This window comes from Accipiter gentilis, chromosome 31 (genome assembly GCF_929443795.1).
Source record: "Accipiter gentilis chromosome 31, bAccGen1.1, whole genome shotgun sequence".
NCBI classification, from domain to species: domain Eukaryota; kingdom Metazoa; phylum Chordata; class Aves; order Accipitriformes; family Accipitridae; genus Astur; species Astur gentilis.
In genome coordinates this window covers 15267555-15288848 of record NC_064910.1, presented here as the reverse complement: position 1 = coordinate 15288848, position 21294 = coordinate 15267555, and the positions used below count along the sequence as shown (strand labels likewise).

Sequence of the window (21294 nt, the reverse complement as noted above, 5' to 3'; positions counted from 1 at the left end):
TTACTGTCTTGAAATTTTTTGCCGCAACAGCATGCATTCTTACAGTGGAAACATGCTCTTTCTTATAATAACAGAATACTACCATTAGAAGTACTGAAATTACTGTAATGATTTTTTTATTTCTTTTAACAGAGTCACACTTTTTGGGACATACTGTATTGAGGATTTTACCTTTCTACTGATTCTAGCTATGCTCCCACCTAAGTGAACTACTAAGGAAACTAACACATTTGCTGTCTGAAACAAGTTGGAATATTGACTTGTTGCACAGTGTTTACTGCAGAAACAAAACAGCTGTGTGCATTCTTAACACTCATATTGTAAGGTTAAAATAAAGTACTTCATCTGGAAGCACAGGTCCCATTTTCTTAAATGTAGGCAAGAACTAACAGATGCATGTCATGACTACACATGACTTTTCAAAAGACATTTAAGGCACTGTGCTCTCTCTTTTTCTTAGCCTACATAGGCAGGGCTTAAGCAGCATTATCAAACAATCATTACAAAATGAGACAAGTTAAAAAAACCCATCAAAACAGAAAACCAATCCAAAACTCAAAAAACTTTGTTTGAAAGTCAAGTTTTATTATTAAAAAGATACCAGTAAAGGCCAAGGATGTTTTATTTGTCTTCTTATTTCCAAGATAGGAGAAGGTATGAGGACTTTGTGTCTATGATATTTCTCACAAACATAGGGTGAGGATTCTTCAAAGGGATAGGTTTTGGGGGTAGGTAATATGTGTAAGGAGGATACACTAAAATTCAAATATGACTGTATGACACCTACAGTTAGGGCTTTAACAACCACCGCTAACTTGCTAAAATGGTGAAGTATTGCCAATTCAAATGAAAGCACTGTCAGGAAAAAAAATGAATTGCCGAGAGGCCTACCTACAGACAAAAGAGACAGGACTTCCCTTACGCGAAGCTGCAGCTAATAATCCCTGCCTTCACACAGAACTGCAGAGCAGTACAAATCTCCAAGCCAGTATGTCACAGCTCTTAGCATGTCTGCTTCTGCAACCGGTATTTCAACGATCTTGATGCCCAATGGTTAGTTACCTGCAAGAAAAAATAAAAGAGGGAAGACTGATGAGGAGAGTTACCTCCTTCCCCCACAAGCGCCCAGTCAAAATCAGATGATGTGTCCGTGCAGGAAGACTTTGTTCGTCTCAAGAACGTTGGCTTGTTTCTTCAACTTCAGAACTTTTTGAATGTTTCAGAAAAAAACCCACCCAAAACAACCCACTATTAACTATTCTCGCACTCAGCAACCCTGAGGAGATGGGTTTTCACACCACTACTTTACTCTTTCCTCACAGTTGTACATAGATTTGTACGTTTTCGTTTATGGCTCCAACCGTGATCCAGCAGTAATATTATCCTGGTAAACCTCCACACAGGCAAACAGAAGTTTTGTGAGGAAACACCGTCCAGAACACCACAACGCCAGCAGCTCCCCAGTCTCTCCCGTAAGCAGCACCAAACGGGATTTAGAAAGAACTGTCCTCCTCCAGACGAGGCCCCACGAAGAGAAACGGACTTTGTCGTAAGAAAAGACCACCACCACAAACAGAGAAGGCCCCAACGCCCTCCGCCCTCACCCGCTACCAACCGCCTCACGGCTCCGCCGCCCGCCCCGGCCCGGCCCGGCCCGGCCCGGCCTTGCCCCGCGGCTGCACCGCTCCCCTCGGCTCCTGCCGCCGCCACGACCGCGCTTGCGCCGCCGCTGCCAGGCGGGCTCCCGGCTGCTCCGGCCTCGCCATGTCCTCCTCCTCCGCGCTGCGGCCGGTCACTCACCTGATCTTTGACATGGACGGCCTGCTGCTGGGTGTGTAGCCTTCACCCCTCTCCCCTGCCGCGGCCTGGACCCCCCCCCCCCGCCCCCGACCCCGCGCTGCCCGGTCCCGCTCCGGGCAGTGAGGGGCCGTAGCGGGCGGCCCCCTCCCCGCCGCCCCGCCTCTCTGCTGAGGCGCCTCCCGGGGCCGGGGGGCAGCGGGCCGGGGCGGGCTGCCCCTTCAGGGCCGGCTGGCTCCGGGCGAGCGGCCAGGGCGCCCCGGGCGGCGTTGCTTAAAGCCGGCTGAGGGATTAAAAGCAGCAAGGAAGCGATTGATTTCCTTTCTTCTCGTCCTTACCAGCCCGCTGCTTTTCGCGGGCAAATTTCGCCTGGATGAAAAAAAAATAATAAAAAAAAAAAAAATCCGGGACTGAGATCGAATAGGGCGCTTACCCTTAATGGCGGCGGACCGAGCGAGGTGAGGGTGGCTGTGGGGAGAGAGGCGTGGGGCAGACGGGGGTGAAAAGCCGGGGAAGGTGGGTGCGAGGGCGCGTTGGCGGTTTTGGGGAGCCCGAGGGCCGCCTGGAGCTCTGCGGGAGGCTGCCGGGCCCCTGCCCTGGGGGCTGCTTGTGCCGCGCAGGGTGCGGGAGAGCATTTTTTAAGCGTTTGGAGGTGCAGTCTCCAACTGAAAAGTCTGGGAACCACCGGGATAGCCGCCTCCCGGTTTTTGTATCGGCAGACTTTGGGCTTTGCGGGGTTGTTCTACGGTCTCTCGCCTCCCTTGCTACAGCTGGATTGGGTCTTGTCACAGTCAGTGCGACTAGGGCAGTGTTTTAAGTCTGCTCTTAACTACTTTCGTGAATGAGGCCCTTCTGCTGGGGAATAATGGAGTACTTTTGTAGGTAACTTGGTTTTTGAAATAGTCCATGTGGTTTATCACACGGGAAGCAGCTTTGGATGTAGACGGATTCTTAAAAAAGTGTGAACTTGAGGTGTGTGTCTTCCTTCTGCAAAACTCAAATTGTTGCAGTTTCTGGGAAGACTGCTGTGAAGCCTGATGAATTACTCTGTTTCCGAGAAATGTGCGCTTTTCCCTCCTTCACACCTACAACAGGTGAAGGCAATTCAGTTATCGTGGTTTAAAACAAAAATGGCTTTACTCACACTGTCACGAAAAGTTTCAAGTGTTTTAGAGCCTTTGGTTTCTGTTTGTTTATTCTGTTCTCTCAATACGCTATGCAAAACAGCGATTGAATTTCTTCAGTTTCATTTTCAGTTTCACCACTGGAGTCTCAAATAGCCTGAAGTTATGTTTTTCTTTTTCTTTTAATCCAGGACCAATTATTTTAATTTCGTTCTTATTTAGAAGTTTTAGGAAAGCTTTTTTAGTTACTACCACTTTTTAGCAGAATTTGAAAATGTGCTTCACACAGAATAACCCCCTGAACAGGACAGTCTAGGTAGGCGGTATGAATATTTAGGCTTTGATATGGATATGTAAGATTTCTGTATCAGTTTTAAGTGAATTTATTATGCACAGGCATTTACAGGATAGGTGCTTTAGCTTTGGCCAATATTCTAGGAACTAAAGACATTTGTCTCAGATGTTATCCTGTCTATATTTAGAAATTGCCTTTCTATAACATTCCAAACAAGCAAAACCAATACAAATTGAGTTTCTGAGTTGTGTTTTAGGTCTCCAAACTCCTGGGATTCATACAGTGAAGAAGGATTAAAAATACTCCAGATTACGAACTGTATCTTATACTGGGAAAGTAATTATAATGGATCCATAATTCTTGGATACTTTGTCACTTTCTGGATTCAAATAAAATAGCAGACATAAATTATGGCATTTTGGTTGCTTATATATAAAATATAGGTATACAAAAAAAACCACGTATATAAACATGAGGAGTTTATGCATGCTGGTATAAATTATTTTTTTCCCTACATATGAGGCATCCTTTGCACTTACAAATATTTGTTGTGTTGTGTTTCCATTCCCCTAGTTACTGTTACGCTACAATGTGGATGTGATTTCTTCTATTTCAAAAAGCTGCAGAGAAAGAATGTGTTGTATTTCAGTGATCTTTCAGCTGTGATGACAGCTATAATTATGTGTAAAATTAAACTGAAAATCCTCTTAAGCGTCTTCCAGTACAGAGGCATAAAAGGGACACCACCTTGATGATTTTCATAATGTACACTTCCTTTCAGAGGACTTGTAGTATGCTTCAGCCTCTAAATACTTTGAGTGTCACAACTTTTAACATAGTTTTTGGTGAACCTGTTTGTTTCATGATGAGTTGTGACCCTTAGGAGGCAAAAAGGCAGTCAGGAGACTGCTTGGACTTCCCCAAGATTCCTAAATTTTTCAAGAAATTTGGAATAATTTTAGGGAATGCATGAAATAAGGGGCACACAGGCTAGACGCTTTCTGCTGAATCTGTCTGCTGTAAGTCTTCTGAATGAGACAAATGGTTATATTGGTATAAACCTACATGAGAAATAAGATCCCTTTTAATTTTCATATGAAATTTTTAATGTCACCTAGTGTTAATCAAGGATGATAAATGAATTGCATACATACTTCTAGAAGCTATAGAAATCTGCATAAAATTACTTCCTTTGAAAGATCACAAACAAAATTTCAGTATTGGATATCTAGAACTACACTTTTGTAACTTTAAGTACCTCCATAGCTGGTTGCATTTTTCAAAATCTGAAGCTTTAGGTTTTGCAATAATTTTCACAGCAAAGTAGTGTGTGAAAATGTATGTGACTGTTTTTTGGAAGTTTTCACCTAAACCTTGCTGATTTTATAGAACAAATATGAATTGATCTATAAATGATAAAAAATTGAACATTAAATTGATCTAATATGTGCCATGAACTTGCTTCCTATAGCTGACATACCTGCTTTTGATTAAGAATGTAAGATATCTTCTGATAGGAAGATTTCCGAACTGTTTGTGAATACTTCATACCTGAGTGTAGAATCCTTAAATGAGGTCTGAGGCACTTACAAGGTTCTTGACTTTGGAAACAATCCCAAGTGTTACCCTGTAGAACCTGCATCCATATACTTGAGTCGCTAAGGCTAGGCTATCTGAGTGTGTTGCTGAGTCTCATCTTCTGTGATTTTATCTCCCCCATCTCTTTAGCATAATTGAGACTGATTAAATTGTCCTTGAGTCCCACCTTGATATATCAGGTTACCTTCAATAGGGGAGTTCTTCCCCCTGAACTGCCAGTGGAAGTACTTCATCCCTTTTATTCGGAGTCCTTCTGTATCATTATTTGGAGTGTTATATAACGCCATTTTTTCAGCACTTATAATCAGTGCAGTTCACCCTTCTGAGGTTTTCTCCTTTTGGATTACTTTCTTTCCCTTTGAGCTGTTGGAAGAAGTCTTATTTTTTTTTCTCTTTTGTTCCAGTTGCCAGGGAATTAGCACACTGGAAAGTAATGCTCTCATTTAGTAAGTAAAATATGTGAACAGCACCTCTAGATGGCTTGTTATTTAATAGGTAAAATTAATTGAAGGACTGTTTTTTGTAGGAAGCTCCAGCTGTAATAGAAAAAACAGCCTTTGTGCTAGCGTACAGCAGTTACATCCTGCTTTATTATACATATGCAGCAAGGTTTAGTTAACATAGTTTGTAAGTGGTGCTCACTTCACTGCGTGGTCTAAACCAGAGGAAAAGGAGTAACAAAATTTTAATTTTTGGTGTACTGCTGTACTTGTTTTTTTTAACCCAACCCTTTTGTAGTGTTAAATTTCTACTTGCTTTCCTACAGCAAATCCTAACAATAAATGCTCAGAACTTGTACTACTGTACGTTTTCTTAAAAAGCTTTAGTCTTTTCCTACAGAAGACTACTGTTATAACTGCTAGTATGTAGTATAATTAAAACTGTTAAACCTACTTATGTGTGCGCTTATCCAACACACAGAGTACAGGGTTAGCTGGCTAAAATAAAAAAAAAACAGAACAGAAACTACAGGTCTTTGATACCTAAATAAATACTTTTGTTATAGTTGTACTGTTTAATATCTGATCCTGTCGTTTTAGCATTTTGTAAAAACATACAAACGCTGAAGATACAGAAGGAAAAATCTACTGAATTTGTACAAAACATACAGCTGGAGTAATGCCCCTAAGATCTATCTTCTCAACTTACTTGTAGGTTGTATTTTGAGCTGTGACAAGTGTTTTTGTTATGTAATTGTAGCCAATTGTAGCTACCCTACCACCAGAACACAATAGAATTGAATGTTGCCTTTGTTGATCAGTGCTTAAACATGTAGGGGGCCGAAAATATTTTAAATTAGAAATTATATGCTTTACAAGCTGCATGTATAATATTAACCTTTCCTAACTGACTAATGAACTTACGAAAACTGCTGCAAAGATAAGATGTTTCTTAGCATTGTGCTTAAAGCTGAACTAAAGCTTAATTAACATGCAGAGAACACGACAGTTCAGTAGAGAAAGTTTAGTCATGTATTTATTTTTGTTTAATTTTTTTGTTAGGAATAGTGACCATTTTATGTAAATTATTATCCTTGCTGGTGTCCCTTAATGTTGTGAAACAACATCCTTAACATAAGGTAAGTCAGTATATGCAAGCACATCTGAGAGAGATGGTTTCTAAAGCAGCTTAGTTTTGCAAGATACCTTCACCATAACTCAAAGTCGTGTTGGACTGTATAGGCAGGCACAGGTATGCCAGCTTGTTGTGACCATTCGCAGAGGGGTGAGAAGTAGTTTAGGCAGCTGGGATCAGAAGTTGCTGCTCTTGCAGCTGCTGTTGTCTTTGTGTGGAGGAGACCGCCGGATTCTTGTGTGCCGCTTCTAAGCAGCTCCTGCATGGCTAGTCACACAGGTAATCTCTGGTCTATAATATAGAAGAAATTAACTTGCAATTAAATTCATTGCAGTGTTGTGAGATTCACAAGATTTGGGCATGTTTTCTTTCTCCCCAGTGTTACCTATCCATTGTCACAAGGTCAGAAGTCAAAAACGTACTCTTACTTTCGTTTCCTTGCACAAGTTGCCTAGGAGATTGCTGTTGCAAGAAAACTGGTAAGAGTTCCTTGCTGGAGTTTACTTACGTGCGTGCTGTCTTTTATTTTACAGTGTGAATGGGAGGTTAAAACAGCTTCCTATTTCTTCTGCATCAGAGCAAATAGCGCCAATTCAACTAAACATCAGTCCTCTCTAGATTGTCCTCTATTATGGTTTAAGTGCAGGAATTAATCTTCTTAGGCTATGAACTGGCAATTTTGTAAGCCTATTTTCTGCTTCTGGGTAGTGGAAACTTACTTTCTCGCCATTCTCCATTTCTACCTGATTTGGGGGAACAAAGAAGGAAACAAAAATACTGTCTTGCCCCTGTGTTCTGTACTTGTATTTTGTTCCAAAACCAATGAGATTAAGGATATTATTAGATTAAAATACCTCATAGATGCTTCGTGAGCAAATTTTGGAGATAAGTAAAACAGCTCCTCATTGAGACTTAACTAACCATAAATACAGTAAATAAGATTTGTCATATACTTGAAACCTAACGTTTTAATTTAACAGCAAGGAAAATTTTGGCAAGGACGTAACAAATATACTAATGTAGAGTCTAACTTCTGTTATTCCCATGATCGATTTGTAGATTGTCCATCCACGTGATTGCTTGTTGTTTGCAGTTAGAGTAATTCAGAATTGGAGCATAGTTCAGCATCTGTAGAACAGGTTTGGGTTTTTTTCATTTCTGTAACGGTTAACACATTTCAAAATGCCATGGGCAGCATTAGCAATGATCTTTTTTTCTCCCTGGGGAGTTAACAAAGGAATGCTCCCAAGCTGAAAGATCCATGATTTGATTTTAATATTGCACGTAAGTTACACACAAATGCAATGTATTTTTTGTGCTTATTTATTTCTTTATTAGTTGCATAAGACCCAAAGCATTTGGTTTTAAAAGAAAATAAAAAACGTGCTAAATAAATTAATCCCGAGACATTTCAAATTTCCACTGTTAATAATGTGGCTTTCATTTTCTGACTTTTACACACATTCAGTTGTATAGAGGACCTTTAGCAAGCGGAGAGGTATGTTTTGAAGGTGCTGGGAGTCTAAAGGTTCTATTTAGTGATTTTAAAGATGTACACAGCAGTTTGACCATTTATAAAAATTCTTTTCTGTGCCTAAATGCAGATTTTCAAATCTGGTTTTAGATGATAAGGTTTTATATTTGTTGGCTGTGTATATAGTTTTGTGTATAAAGTTGCAATTACTTTGCTTTGAATGTAAATAATAAGGTGTCATAAAAGGAATAGAATTTCATACAAAGAAAAGATGTATAGAATTTTCCCTTATAAGAACTCTGTTTCCAGCTGCTGCGTTCCAATTTTCATTTTACTTAAGAAAGAAAACAACATTAACAGCCCTGGATTTATTATACTGTATACTGGCAGGAGTTACACTGTATGCTATCTTGGGCCCAACTCTGCAGCTCTTATTCTGAGTAGTTGTAATTCATTCATCTAGCCTTGTTGTGAGTTGGCTAATTGAACTCTTTGAGAGTGGAATTTTTAAGGACACTTTAATTTGTCTGGGTAGGACAGTTTACCAGCAACATTCTTCTCTGTGAGTTCTGCTGGTGTATTTTCTCTGTGAGACAATCTGATTCTTGAATACTGGCATTTATACTTATAATGTTGCGGGGGGGGGGGTGTTGGTTGTTACTATTTTAAACTAATTTTTTTTTTTTTTTTTTCACTTGGCAAAAGACCTTAATGGTGATGATAATTTTCACAATGTGAACATTGCTCTTTTAAAGAACAGGAACTATGTTAACTAACAACACAAAAACAATTAAGCTAAATACCTTCTGGCTTCAAACTTAATATCTATTGCTTTTGTTATGGACAACTGATTTTCTTTCACACAATGTAGAGACTGCTGGTGATTGTTGCTGCTTCTTTTATGTGTTTCTGTACCTCTCCGTATTGATCCTCATTACTTTCACAAAACTACAGAGACGTATTTAACCAAGATCATTTTTGTATCTTACAGTGGTTCTGACAGACTCCTGACCTTGATTTATCCTTTTCCTCCCCCTTAACAATAATAATGATAATACAGTGTTCTGACCCAAAGCTCCTTAAGCCAACCTTCATCAAGATTTTTCTTGGTACTTAGACCAGAGAAAACCATCCTGTTTTATTTATCTCACTTTGACTTCCTTTACTTCAATAACCAGTGAGGAATGCTTGTCTCTTGTGGCTCTTTTTTTGATGGCTGACAATTTTCTTTTTCTTCTTTTTTTTTTTGGCAATATTTTGCTTCTTGAAGGGTTGCACACCTATTGACAGTATCTGCGCTTGCTGTCTCTATGTATGCTTTCTGTTCTTGTGCAGCTTTTAATAATTTTTAATTCCTTTTATAATAAATACCATTTTCCATAGTAGTTTGGCAATACATCTGATGCTGTAATTTGGAAAAAATTGCATCTAAGTGGACACTACTCTTTCCCAGGTATGGTTTTGCTGTTGTTATATATAATAGCTGGTTTCTTTTTAAAATGTATTCTTACTTTTCTTCCTCCTTCCTTTTTGAGGTATATGAAGTATTTTTGTAAAAGTCATCAAATAAGTCCCACTTCTAGCAGATTGTGTGTCTCTGATGAAACAGGTTTATTTCTAGTTCTTGAAAGCTTTCCTTTGGGCAACAGTTATGTACAGCACTCCATATATTACTTTTTTCCTCTGCTGTTAGTTTTCACCTTTGCTGTACCTGTGTGTCGTTCTTTTCGGCAAGTTTCATGTGCAGTTTGTCTCGGGATAATGCAAGACAACTGAGAGGAAAGCCCAGTTTATTATTTGTCAGCCCAGTCTTTCTAACATCCATAGGAATTTACTCATGACCTTTGTCACTGTATAATATGTATGGCGTTATACGGTGTCTCATTCTCCCAGCTCATTAATACGCGTTCTCTGACCTGGTGTAATAGTTCCAGCAGCCCCTGTGTAACCTTTGCTCTCCAAAGAATAGGTACATGCTGGTCCTTTGCAGCAGTCCTGTGCTTGCGGGTGCTGAACTGCTTGGGTTTGCTGCCAAGCAGCTCAGCCCTCTCGTTCACTCCTGGGCATTGATTGTCTGCTGTGCATAAATATTAGTTCACTCAGGTTCTCTTTCACAGTGTCGCCATATACTGCAAATTGCCTGCTTGTGTTAGGGCATCTTTTTGAACATTATGTCTTTAAAATTGTGTTCTGCTTTAATCGGTCCATTTGGCTGTAATGTAAATGGTGTATTCAAACTAATAGACCTCATTTGATTACTGACCAGCCATGAGGGAAGTGTCTTTGTTGGATTGGGATGTTTTATGAGTTTGATGCTGGTACTGCTTATTTGGGAACACTTCTAATGAAGAGGAAAAAATTTGCACTAGTACTGGAAGAAGAATGGAATGAAAGATAATGTGTGTTTAATGAAAAAATTGGGATTATGGTGTATCAGAAGGTCTGAAGCAGGAGAAATTAATGGGTTTAAGGTGGAGCATGAGTACACTGAGACGTAATGCCATTTGAATAAATTGTTCTATGGTAAAGATTCTTTTGTTTTGTTTTGTAATTTACATACAGAAAGCTCCTTTGACCTGTGTCTTCAGGGCAAAAAGAGTAGACCCATGCATGCCCCTAAAGTGACATAACCTTGGATAATGTCATCATTCTGCTACAAGACTATTACTGCAAAAAATTAAACCATGTGAAATGGTGGATCTTTTTATGCTCCGACTGAATTCTCTCTATAGCATTATATTATTATTGGACTAACAACACGTTCTTTGCTTTGTTGCTCAGGGGAGATGGAGCCACAAGAAGCGTATCACAATGCAATAAATTTCTAGTCTTTAAAAATTAAAACTGCTGTTTCATGGGGAACATATATCAGGAAAATGAAAATATTTGGGCCACTGAGGTATTGTAGTATATCTAATTGCTACTCCACTGCCTACTAACTTGCATTGTTATTATTGTTGTAGATCATAGTTTTATGATATTTATCCTTCTCCCATATTTAATTTGAACATCTTCATTTTCTATGAATGAAATCTAAGAGTAAAAAGCAAGAAGTAGTGTTGCTATTCTTGTTTTGTGTGTTCTAGAACTTTAAACTTTTTATGTGGCAGTTGATTGCAAATTGTACAGTATTGTAAAATTTAGTTTCTTAAATTGTTTGACTCACCATTGACTTTGCATAGTTTACTGTTTATCATGGCTTTGCCTTTTTCAGAAAGGAAGTGAGTTATTCCCCTTCCCTCTTTTGGAACTTGTGACAGAGAACAGGTAATTAGTGTGTGCACATGGAAGCACTGTAGAATAACAAGATAAAATTGAAGTTCTAGGTTCTATGGGTTAGGTTAAAAAAAAAAAAGTTTTGCATCTTTATACTACTTGTTATACTAATGCCAGTTCTACTATTTATTTTTAATTAATCTCATACAGATTAAAAAAAAGGTTTTGGTTTTACCTGCTAATTATATGCAAAGTTTTAAAGAACTTTCGGTGTGGTTTTAGCTGCCTATTACCTGGGTCTTCATACTATTAGAAACAGCTGCATGTCCTAAAAACCTCACACTTACACCACTGCAAAATTTCTGGGCGGCTGTGATCTGTCACATAGAACGTCCCCTGTCCAGGCTGGTCCCTGAAGTGCCCTGAGAGGAGAGCTTTCTGGAGTCTGCTGTAGCACCATTGCTGCTGTCCAGACCATTCTTTTCCTATGGAAAGCAGGATGGGGGAGAGAGGAGGCAGTCTGCACATATGTTGGGACAAGATTTGAAATAACATGACCTGAGTGCTTCTAGGTCCCAGGGTTTAGAAATAGCCTATGATTTCCAAAATGTATTACATTGGACCTACAGAAGTAACTGTACTTACTAATGGCAGTGTTAACAACATGTAAGAGTTTATGCCAGGACTTATGCGTAAATGCAAATATACTTCGTACAGCAGTTTTCATATGGCATCTTGGTCTCTGAGAAAACTTCTGAATTTTGATGGCATCTTGGGAAGTGCCATAGCATTAGGAATTCTCTTCTTTTATGTTTATTTTTGTTGTTAAGGTTTTTCTAAGCCTATGGTCTAAATTCTGCAGTTATCGTTCCTTGGATATATTATGTTAGTATTGCTTTATCTCAAAATATATTTCATAAATAGAAGAAAGTTTGTGAAGTGTTCATCGTGGTATTAGGCTCTCTGTATATGCTAAATTTTTTTATAGGTATCTGTTTTACGGACTTCAGAATCTTTCAAGTAATATTCCTCCAGTTTGGAAATTTCCAATGCTCTACAAATCCTGGATAAAGCTGTAGAGATACAGGAAAAGTTTTTTGATGTGGGTATGTATACAAAGGAGAGGATTTCCTCCATTTAAAATAACTATTAAGATAATGAGTGGCTTCTCAGTAACTCTGAAGTTGTCAAAGAAAAATGCCTTAAAAATATGTCAAAATTTTCTTGAAGAAGTCTCTTTGCATAAGAAGGAGTTAACAATAAAACTGGAATATATGGTTTATAAATTAACTGGCCCTTGTTTTTCCCAAATCAAAGCTCTTGGCTTTAAGAGTTGGCATTTCAGGACTTGTAGCTGGTTTCTGTCTGCATTATACTGGTTAAGGCTGCTACCTACGTAAATCTATGTTTCCCCCCGTCTCTCCCCCAGGCAATGATACAAGATGATTAAATTATATATTGGCATGTTTTTTTTCTCCTCATTGCCCTGGTTAATTGAGAAATGGCTATATGTTTGTAGAAGTTTCTACTAAGAGGGGAAAAAGAAAAGCCATATTCTAAAATTTATAGCAAAACCATGGAAGTTATTCCCTTCTTCACCCATTCCCTTTTCTAATACTGTAGTTCAACATGGAATAGATACATGTTTTCTTTTTTCTTCCTTCTGTTATAATTGCAGCTTTCAGGGGACTAAAACAAATATTACATTTGACCCAAATGTTTCTGTGTTTGTATATAAAGAAAAGGAAGACAGCATACTTTTTTCCTCGGTGTACTCTTCTGAAGATATTTAGTTTACCTTTCTCTTCATAGCATCTTGCATACTGAAATTGTGAGCTACAGTTCTCTGCTTTATATTCTAATTGTATGTACAAGGAATTACATTTCACTGATGTTCTAACATTATTCCTAAGTATATCTCAGAAGAGTTACAGTAGGAAGAATACTTCCAATAGCCATTTCTTCTTTCTGGGTTGGATCCTACATTTGTCTTTTTTCTCCTTCTTTAAAGTAGCCTTCTTGTGCTGTTAATTAAAAAGAGTCTTGCTTTTGAAAAAACTCTGTAAGTTTAGGCCCAGCTGAGATTTGATATAATTTTCCTAGAAATTGTTCTCACTAAAGTCTTGAAATCCTCAACTTATCCAAGTCTTCTTGACCTGACAGCTGACTTGATAGGGTTTATCAATAATTTTTCCCCAAAACCTTGTTCTTTCATGCCATTCTTTTTTTAGAGGTGAGCACTGCATGGAAATGCATCATTCAGAAAGATTGTATTTGTACTCATGAGTTGTTACAAGGCGCCCAATACATAGGTGGTGTACCATATCAGAGGTATAATAAGGTGTACCTTATAGATACCACTCTTTGCTTGGAAGTAAAGGAGTTCATACAGGTGTTAAAAAATCCTACAGTTCTGTTTAAATAACAGTACCTACTCCTCTCCTCCAAGCTGTGAAAGTTTTTATTGGTAATACAGGCCCAGAAGCATAAATCAAATACTCAACAAAATAGTTTACAAAGGTCAATGATTACAGGTATTGTATAACTGTACTCAATGGTAGCTGTAAGTTTGAAAAATGTACTACCCACTTGAATTGTCTATAATGGAGCCTTTGAGACAATTATAGACTACCAAGGAAATTACTTTTTCACAGAGTGATGATGATGATGTAATTTAATGGCTTCAGTACTGACAGTGTAGATGCTTCCCATTTGTAGTTCAAGACCTACTTAAGCTCCTCTGACAGTCCATGAAAGGGATTTAAATTCTCAAGAGACATGCTGCATTTTCTATAATTAATAATAATAATAGGTTAGAGGTTAGAATCTCAGAAGATATCCCTTTCCTGAAGAAAACAGCTTTAATTCTTGTATAATTTCATTTTATTTATTTGCTACTGGCAAAGCTTTAAAACTCTAGAAAATCAAGTTCGTAACAGAAGTGATGACAGGCCGACAGCCCTGTAGCAATACCACCATGAACCATGTCAACCTAACACAAGAAGAAAACCCCTCCAACCTCTTTGCTTATGACAAGCTCAGTGACTAAAGCTGCCCTTTACGTTTTAGAGGGTAGACCGTAGCCATGTTCAACAGTGTTAAGCTCTGTTTTCTTTGATTGCAACATTTCATATAATTGGATTCTTCTATTAATAGTTAATTTGCTCTTCAGACAACAGAAAAATCCAAAAGGCTTTTCAGCCTGTTAATGGAATACCAGATTTGCATTTTTGTGCAAAGTTTTCAATCTCTTTGAAAACTACTAGCCAGAGGCTGTTAGAAAGATGCGGCCTATACTGCGTTGGCCTCTTCTCAGAAGAGAAGGGCCTTTGGTGACCAACTGTTCCATTATTATTGCAACTTGTATACCTTCTAATTCTTTCTTCTTTACATTTAGGAAACACATAAGTTACCCTGTTTAAGTGGATATGCAACTTTAACTGTACGCCTGGGACGTGTTATTCCTTCTAACAGTTTCAAAACATGTCAAAAGGTATAGCCTTAGGACTTCATGTTTTTGTCTAGAAGTCATTTAAGTTCCAGTGGCTCAGTTCACTGTATTCAGCAAATGAAGCAGACATTTTTTATTTTGCTGATTGTAAGCTTGATTTTAGATGAAGCAGAATTAAACTACTGGAATGGGGTCAGGGATGCTATTTAGTGAACGGTGTCTGTTACAGATGGCGTTTTTCAGAGTTATTTCATATTCAGGTGTTAGTAACTTCTAAAAATCTCATTGGAGATTTTGTGTGTCAGTTCTGTTTGGATACTGCTAAATATGGCTGTTTATAATTGTTTTCATAGTTATTATATATAGTTGCATAAGTGATGCTTATATTAATAATTTCTAGCTATTATTTTTGCCACACCTTGTCGGGTGTTAATCAGAGAGACTAATTTTTTTCCTAATTTCCTTAAAGTTCTTGCCTCTTTCTAATTATGAAGCTGCCTGCAATGCACCTTCAAAAACAATTTTCACATTTACAAGCAGAATGATAGCAAATTGTCGCTATGGAGCGAAGAAATTTTTTGTAAATCTAAGTTTGGGTTAGTTACTGTGGAAATGGAAATGTGTACCTTATCCAACATGTTTATATTCAGAAACCAAGCTTGATTGTCTCTTGCTTGTACCATTGTGACTTAATTTATTTCAGAAGATTTGTACCTAATTCTGGCTAGTGAGAGAAAGGCTACTGGATTTTTATTTATTTATTTATTTATTTTTAGTTTTTGGATGGAGGGAAGAAAGTTGGGGCTATTTTGGGAAATAAAGTAAAAAGTCTCCTCTTATCTGCTTATTGAGCATATGCTTTGCCAACCTGTCTTTTGCAAGCGCTGTTGCAGTAGTACTAAGCACATCCTAGGAAAGTAACTCCTGTGTCAGGCTTATTAAATTCCAACCACAGGGGAGTGAAGCTGCTTGTGTCTCAGAATGTAAACTTTGACCTCAGCTTGCAGAACTGAGGTAGGAGGGAAGAAAGATTAAGTGAAAATGGAATGACTCCTAGTTCAGTTCACAATATCTATTTTTATTTTTAGCACATTAATCATATGGAAGAATGAAATGATGGACTAAAGTTTCTTGCACTCTCCGAGTCTCTGAACACATATTTTTTATTTCATTTAGTAGGATACACAGCAGTGTTCCTTGTAACTCTAAGCTGTCACACTCAAAAGAGTCATAACATAACATTTCCATTATGCTCAGAACCACTCTCTAGCAAAATAAGATTCAGCCTCTCCCCTTTGAGAGAGCTGAAAATATAACCTTAATAGCTGCTGTTGGAGAGTCTTCTTCCAGCTTTCTATTCCTCCTGTAGTCCTCATGTGAATTGGGTTCACTGACGTGTTAGTGAGATTCTCTGTCTGAACCTTTTTGTAATCACTGTATTCTTCCAGGATTGTAGTGTGGGTAAGTTTTATGTCTTTTTATAAAACGTCCCTGGTACTGTTTTGTTACTTTTCCCCTGTTTTAAACAAGAGATTGTAGAGTTTAGGTTAAATGGATTTTGATGTTTGAAGGCTGACCTTATGCTAGTTTAGAATTGACATAATGGGCTAAAATAATACTAGGTGAGTTTGATCCAAGCGCAGAACTTAAGAGGCAGATCTGTTCTCAGTCACCTCCTCTCTGCCAGAAAATGCCACTCTTAGAAAAGCTTTAAAAGGTAAAGTAATTTACTTGAAATCTGGGGCTTGGTCCAGTACATCTGGCTTTAGGTACCTGATGTGTACCAAATGTTTGAGTGTTCTCTATAGCACTTCACTAACATAAAGTAATTTTTGTGTGCAGTTAAGAGATTGATACTTTTTTTCCCAGGTGAAGGTCCCTGGGGTGGTTTCAAACTGAGGTGATTTGAAACCCTTTCACAGGTATTTTGCATCAAATGTTTAATTTTGAAATGTCTCCTCCACATCTTACAGGAACTATAGTTGATGCCTTGTATTTGTATTTGGTTTTCAGGCTTCCTAATCAGTCTGCATCTGCCATATTAAGTAGAGACTTTGTATGATGGGCGGTAGAGTTCTTGGGCAGATCACACAACTTTGTACAAGAATTTTCACAACAGAAGCCTTACTCAAAATATGCTGATAAGATTTTCCAGTTAATACAGGCTAACATAATCTCTATTTTTAGTGTGATTGTGTATACTAGTATTACTAGGTAGACTAAATCATCTATGCAGAGAGGCTAAAGATTTTCAGCAAAATTTCAGATATATACTGGGAAGAAAACTATACAGCTCTTCAGCAGCAGGACTGAGAATTAGTGCATAAATAATCATAGGGAAAATAAAAGGAATCCTATTAAACCACTGTTATTGTGTACTGAACTCTGTTAGTGGCAGTTTATTGGGAATATTAATACAAAGATCTAGTACTGATACAGTCCGACTGCAGTTGAGTAGCAGACTGGCTTAATTTCCTGAGAATAGGAAAAGTTCCTTTTGGCCTACGAGGTGTCCTCAGCACACACCATCTGCAGTTCAGGTGCTGGAATGCAAACGGTGTTTGAGCCCAGAAACACAGAAGCATTGTGCGTTGGATGGTGCTTTGAGCAACCGCATCTAGTGAAAGATATCCCTGCCCGTGGCCGGGGGGTTGGACTAGGTGATCTTTAAAGGTCTCTTTCCAACCCAAACCATTCTATGATTTAGATACCTATCTCTCAGTGGGTTCAGTGGGGCTTGGTTAAAAGCTTCTGTGGCCAAGTATAAGTTTTTATTTCACCATGCCAATTATAAGCAAGCTGATTATAGTCTAAACCAAATTACAGTCTTCCAGTAGTTCTGTGCTTCTGCCCATGGTGTTACAAACCAAAAAGAGCTCATGTACCATCAGTCGTGGCAGTCCACTAACTTCGAGTGGTCCCGCTCCGGGCTGCAGGCTGTGTTTGACTTAGGGGTCAGTTCGGCTCACTGCCGAGTCTGGAGGTAGGACAACTTTCGCTGTCACTGTGTGAGGCTTTTCAGTGCTCTGTGAGAACAGCCTTCTACTCTGATCCTCAGCGAGGGCTGTGGTCATGCGACTTCAGACAAGCCCGTGGTGTTGGAAGTCCCTTTAATTGGTATCTATACCATGGTTTTGAGGATTCATTACAGTTTAAAACAAACAGTGATTACAGCTCATAAAACATAATTTTCAGTTTGCTGTATCACACTTGCCTCATGAATCTCAAAGGTCTGATTCTTTTTTTGTATTTTAGATTCTAGTTAGGATTAGGAGTTCTTGGTATACAGCTATTAAAGAGATACTGTGATCAGGTCTTGCGGTAGCTCTGATGCTTTCCTCTTGACTGTAGGCTGTCAGCCATGATGAAATGTCCTCTCTCGTGGAAAATCAAGCGCATTGATGATGTTTGGTTTTCTTCTCTTAGTGTTATCACCACAGAGAAATTACTCCATCAGATTTACTTCAAAAATTTTAGGCGCTCTTGAGTGGATGGAAGAGATTAGCTTTATTAATCTGTAGTTCTTTACACTTCTTTTCTGGTAGTATGTTTGATACATTGCTGCAATTAAGTTTAGAACATTGTCCAAGACTACAATAGAAAAATAATCTTTTTCTTTTCTATTAAAGTCACTCTGTCTTTTGAAATGTTTCCACTGTATAGGAAACTGACTTTTTGGACAGAATTACAGAAAGTGATTTAGAAACACGTAACACTGAAAGCCAAACAACTTGAATTCGCAGCTCGCTGAGTCTTAATAAATATATATAGTCTCTTGGGCAAGCAAAAGCTTTCTGAGAATAAGGAAATTGGTATTAGAAGAGAACTGTGGCATGCTGAAGAGAATTTCCTCTTTGGTCTCATTTTGCTGGGGTTTTTTTGAGGGAGGAATAAAGTTTTGTGACTCTTTTCCCCTCTCTTGACTATTTTTTCCATTCTTGCTGCTTTAGGTTGTGGGTTAAACAGAGCAGCTCTGTCTGTTCAGGGAAAGCTTATGTTTCTTATAGCTTTTCCTGGAGAAAGTACATCTTTGTGTAGGGTTTGCGTGGCAAGGTTTTGCTAGCAGGGGGGCTACAGGGGTGGCTTCTGTGAGAAGCTGCTGGAAGCTTCCCCCATGTCTGACAGAGCCAGTGCCAGCCGGCTGCAAGACGGACCCACTGTTGGCCAAGGTCGAGCCCATCAGCGATGGTGGTGGTGCCTCTGGGAGAGCAGATTTAAGAAGGGGAAAAAACCACCTGTGCTAGGGCAACTGCAGCTGGAGAGAGAAGTGAGAATATGTGGGAGAAACAACTGCAGATGCCCAGGTCAGTGCAGAAGGAGGGGAGGAGATGCTCCAGGCACCGGAGCAGAGATTCCACTGCAGCCCGTGGGGAAGACCACGGTGAGGCAGGCTGTCCTCCTGCAGGCCAGGGAGGTCCACGGGGGAGCAAATTTCCACCTGCAGCCCAGGTAGGACCCCGCGCCGGAGCAGGGGGATGCCTGAAGGAGGCTGTGACCCCGTGGGAAGTCTGCACTGAAGCAGGTTTTCTGGCAGGACTTGCGACCCCGCAGGGGACCTACACTGGAGCAGTCTGTGCCTGAAGGACTGCAGCCCGCGGGAGGGACCTGTGCTGGAGCAGTTCGTGAAGAACTGCAGCCCATGGGAAGGACACGTGTTGGAGAAGTTGGTGGAGGACTGTCTCCTGTGGGAGACACCCCACAGCAGAGCAGGGGCCAAGTGCGGAGTCCTCCTCCCCCTGAGGAGGAAGGAGCAGCAGAGACCAGGGGTGAGGAACCGACCCCAGCCCCCATTCCCTGCCCCCCCTGCGCTTCTGGGGGAAGGGAGTAGAGAAAATTGGGAATAAAGTTAAGCCCAGGAGAAGGGAGGGGTGGGGGGAAGATTTTGTTTGTTTGTTTTAAGATTTAGTTTTATTTCTCATTACCCTACTCTGATTGGTAATAAATGAAACTCATTTCCCCATGTCGAGTCTGGTTTGCCCGTCATGGTAATGGGTGAGTGATCTCTCCCTGTCCTTATCTCGACCCACGAGCCTTTCCTTGTATTTTCTCTCCCCTGTCCAGCTGAGGAGGGAAGTGACAAAGCGGCTTTGGTGGGCACCTGGCATCCAGCCAGGGTCAACCCACAACAGTGTTAATTAAGAAGATGTATTTTTTAATCTTATGCTCTCTGATAACATAATGACCTTTTTGCTTTCCTTTACCTTGTGTGGTAGTGTTATCCAAGTGCCCTGGAACATCTCATTTCAAAACAACTTTTAAACCCCTATTTTGCATTCCTCAGGTCAGTGAACTGTTGCCATGCATTGTCGGCAATGTATAGAGAAGAAGAAATAGCCCCTTGGTGAAAGGCAAACTTCCTTGTGAACAGGCTATAAGCTGTTCTTCCTAGAGCTTGTAGTTGCTCCTCTGGATGAGAGCAGTCCTCATATAATGCTGTTGCCTTGTTATAGTAGTTCATATGCTAATAATGACAGTGTAACTGTTACCTGACTTGGGCCTTCTCATACACATTTTAAGAAGCTACATCTCTGTTAGCCATAGGTTTTGGCTCAACAAGCAGGATTGTGTAGGTACCATATCAACTGCTGTTTGCATAGTTCTATTTTTAATGGTTAAGGGCCTGCATGAATGCCTAAGAAAGCATATCGGGCAGTTTCTGTGAATCAATAGCTTTTCTATTTTTAAACCAATGAGATGCTGTCACGTAGCGGATGTTTAATAAGTACAGTTTTGGAATGTTTTAAATGAAATCATATATATTGCCTGTATTTCAAAGCTGGATTCCCTCATGCTCTGGAATTGAAATACAGATTTCTCTTTACTTTTTCATGTGCTATTTTGTATTGGTGATGGAGTATTTTTTTACAGGTCCACATCAGAAGAGTGTTTGCATGGTTTATTCGTGAACTGTATCTTTCACTTCCCTGTGGCATTAAAAAGAATGATAAAGTGCATATGTGAGTACAAGATAGCGTTAAGATATGTCTGCTATACTAATGTAAACTAAAAGCCTTTTGAATTTGTTCAGAAGCTTCTTCCCTTCCCCATAGAAGTAAAATGTTTCTGTGCATATAAAATGAGAAATTGGCTTCCTCTGTAGCTGCCATTGAAGAATTCTCCCAGTAATAGAAGCCCAGAGGGGCAAATATGTGATACTCATTTGGGAACAGTTCTATGCAGCTATTATTTTTTTGGGCACCAAACTTTAAGCCTGTTAGCAATAACTTGCATTCATGGTAGGACGTTTCATATCAGAGAATGGCAAACAGACTGACAGCACTTTGAGTGAGTTAGCCAGTGGCAGTGTGTTTCTCTGGACTTAGTGAAGTAATCACCATGTAGCATATTCATGTTTCTTGGAGTGTACTTATATTAATATTCTAGTACAACAGAAAAAAAAAAAACAGATTTGCAAAAATTAAAGCTCCAGAACAGACTTCTACCTGCTGCCTACTAAAATGAATAATGGATCATTTCAGTGAATTTTTCTAAGTGCTAATCAAAAATATAATGATTTGCAAATCATTACTCAATTAAATTGGAAGCAGTAATTTTAATTTTCAGCAATTATAATAATTATTTTTTCTTTATCTTTGGAAGTTATGGTTTATCAATCATGTAAAATGGTTTACCAGATAATTTGCTCTTTATAACTAGCTTATGATTTTGAAGTAGCCATTATTTGGTGCTTGCTATTTATTTTAATAGAGGCTTTACCTTCCTTTAATTTCCAGGTAACAATAAGATGAACTTAAGTGATACT

The 21294-nt window shown here is 39.2% G+C and overlaps 2 protein-coding genes across 6 annotated transcripts in view; one reads left to right on the top strand and one right to left on the bottom strand.

Moving 5' to 3' along the window:
• Window positions 1–1885, bottom strand: part of STS (steroid sulfatase) — a 300091-nt gene extending 298206 nt beyond the window's left edge. For 2 of the 5 annotated variants that reach the window (XM_049834686.1, XM_049834688.1), the window contains exons 1-2: window positions 1801–1879; window positions 892–1062 (exon numbers count right to left, since the gene is read on the bottom strand). Coding sequence is in view for 1 of the 5 variants with exons in the window: in XM_049834685.1 (XP_049690642.1) it covers window positions 1801–1814 (14 nt within the window). In the remaining 4 variants the exon portion in view is untranslated. Of the gene's footprint in view, window positions 1–891; window positions 1063–1800 lie in introns of all 5 variants that reach the window. The other 3 variants (XR_007510235.1, XM_049834685.1, XM_049834687.1) reach the window with 2 other exon arrangements.
• Window positions 1719–21294, top strand: part of PUDP (pseudouridine 5'-phosphatase) — a 73431-nt gene continuing 53855 nt past the window's right edge. The window contains exon 1 of the mRNA XM_049834697.1: window positions 1719–1831. Coding sequence (XP_049690654.1) covers window positions 1765–1831 — 67 coding nt within the window. The 5' untranslated portion in view covers window positions 1719–1764. The remainder of the gene's footprint in view (window positions 1832–21294) is intronic.